General features: G+C 44.4%; 1 protein-coding gene across 1 annotated transcript in view; it reads right to left on the reverse strand.

Moving 5' to 3' along the window:
- The window catches only part of klf12b (Kruppel like factor 12b), a 91802-nt gene extending 90294 nt beyond the window's left edge, over nt 1–1508 (reverse strand). Inside the window, exon 1 of the mRNA XM_072914541.1 lies at nt 1440–1508. Within this exon, the coding sequence (XP_072770642.1) occupies nt 1440–1505 (66 nt within the window). The 5' untranslated portion in view covers nt 1506–1508. The remainder of the gene's footprint in view (nt 1–1439) is intronic.
- Nucleotides 1509–2550: the final 1042 nt, after the last annotated feature.

Genomic DNA, 2550 nt, shown 5'->3' on the forward strand with positions numbered 1-2550 from the left:
TCACACTATTATGTTAGATCCACTATGGACTGGACTCTCACACTATTATGTTATATCCACTATGGACTGGACTCTCACTATTATGTTAGATCCACTATGGACTGGATTCTCACACTATTATGTTAGATCCACTATGGACTGGACTCTCACTATTATGTTAGATCCACTATGGACTGCACTCTCACTATTATGTTAGATCCACTATGGACTGGACTCTCACACTATTATGTTAGATCCACTATGGACTGGACTCTCACACTATTAACTAGATCCACTCCACATCCAATGCACTGGTCGCCTAAGGTAGGGGGGTCCCTTCCAAAGTTTCTCACTGTAACCCATTGGTTTGAGTTTTTCCTTGCCCTGATGTGGGATCTGAGCCGGAGCATGTCGTCGTGGCTTGTGCAGCCCTTTGAGACACTCGTGATTTAGGGCTATATAAGTAAACTTTGATTGATTGATCGTTTTTAGCTGATTACCTCAAAGATATCAAGCGACTACGTTCGAGCGTTTAATACGTGCGAACTTGCAGACTGCGTCCTATGAGATGCTACAATTGGAACATATAAATGACAACTTTCAAAAAAGGGACCCACGTTTTAGGTTAATGTTTCTAATAACTGTCGGCTCGAATAAAAGGGGCACTCAATGACTGACATGTTCTGAATGGAAATCAATAGGAACTGAACACTAATGCATCGTTATTACAGAAATTGAGTGGCGCGCACACACACACACACTCATACACACACACACACACACACACACACACAGCTGTGGCAGCAACACAAAGCCCCCTAGTAACCTAGCAACAGCTTCTCCATAACAAGACCACTTTATTTATAGGTATGCTGGACCAGATAGAGAGTCCTGATACGGGGCCTCGCGTGAGGTAACATCATTATACCGGACAGAACTAAGACTGAAATACTTTTTTAAAAAAAGCAACAACAACAAAAAAAACAATAGCGCCGGTTTGGGAGGGGAGTTTAGCGAAGGATTAAATTGCAACGCTCAACTTCTGGTCTGTGATTCATACTTGGCGATAGAAAAGGCGAGAGGAGGGAGTTGGGAGTCGGGGGAGAGATGGAGCTGTGATAGCGATGAAGTGTTTGTAAGACAGAAGGCCAGACGAGGGAGGATCAATGGCGAAGGTGGAGGAACGTAAAAGACAGTAGATTATCAGCTCCTCCATTGACAATTACCCCCAAACTACTCGAACAACACCCGCCTCCTCCTACTTAGTGCATTCCTGTCCCAGCTGTGGCTCTCCTCCTCCTCCTCGCTACCATGCTCTCCGACCACTCCTCATAGCCCCCACGCTCGCTCGCTCGCTCGGGCCTGGAAGTGATTATCTGCCCTTTGCCGGGAGGGGGAAAGCAGCAAAGGGGGGGGAGAAAAAAAATCGGGAATTGTCTGGAAAACAACTGCGCTCTTACCCCTTGCTCCGAATCCAGGGGCTCGGTTTTGACTCGTACTGCAGGCATTCCGTCGAGCATTAACATCCTGTCCTCTTCAGCAGCCTGCGAAGCGACAAAAGACAGACATAAGAGACGGCAAAAAGGAGCGGACTACATTTTTAAACGTTCTACCACACACTTTTTTTCTGACTCGGTACACACAAAAGGGTGAAAATGTGTCAAAACATACTGTCTTTTCTGTGCTACTATTTTATGACAAATACACATGGTGGCACTGGTATTAGTCCATATAAGTCGCATTGACTTGAAATTTCTCACACAGCTCAATATCCTTGACAAAACACCCTAGGTTATCTAGGGTAAATCCCACCTAACCTTGTCCTTGTCCACACCAGTGACGTGCGGTGAGGTTGATGGCTGGTGAGGCACTGACTTCATCACAGTCAGATTTACAAACATATGAACCCTAAAGAGTATCTTTATTCACCATTTGATTGGCAGCAGTTAACGGGTTATGTTTAAAAGCTCATACCAGCATTCTTCCCTGCTTGGCACTCAGCATCAAGGCTTGGAATTGGGGGTTAAATCACCAAAAATGATTCCCGGGCGCGGCGCCGCTGTTGCCCACTGCTCCCCTCACCTCCCAGGGGGTGAACAAGGGGATGGGTCAAATGCAGACGACAAATTTCATTACACCTAGTGTGTGTGTGACAATCATTGCTACTTTAACTTAACTTTAACTTTACACATACAAACTGTAGCACACAAAAAAGCACATTTAATAAAAAAAACGTTATTACCTTTACTTATAAATGAAGTCCATGCGCCGCAACTAAAGCCCTCACTTCAACTTTCCACGTGCAAGATTGAATCTATTTAAAAAAAAGTGTAACCGAGGGTTTATAAATGTGGCCTATACTGTATGAAACTACAAAACAACAAACACGGAGGCTCCAGTTTACACGAGGACCACTTTATTTACCTTCTTTCAAAAACCTCCGCAACGTGACATCACTTCCGCTCTTAGCGCCTTCAAAATAAGAGCTCAAGGCATATACTGTGTAACAGCGCATAACAGGAACTTAACATCACAAAGAGGAAAGCCCATGAAAATAGGTTACAAAAGTTA

Source organism: Nerophis lumbriciformis, linkage group LG13 (genome assembly GCF_033978685.3).
Source record: "Nerophis lumbriciformis linkage group LG13, RoL_Nlum_v2.1, whole genome shotgun sequence".
Lineage (NCBI taxonomy): Eukaryota > Metazoa > Chordata > Actinopteri > Syngnathiformes > Syngnathidae > Nerophis > Nerophis lumbriciformis.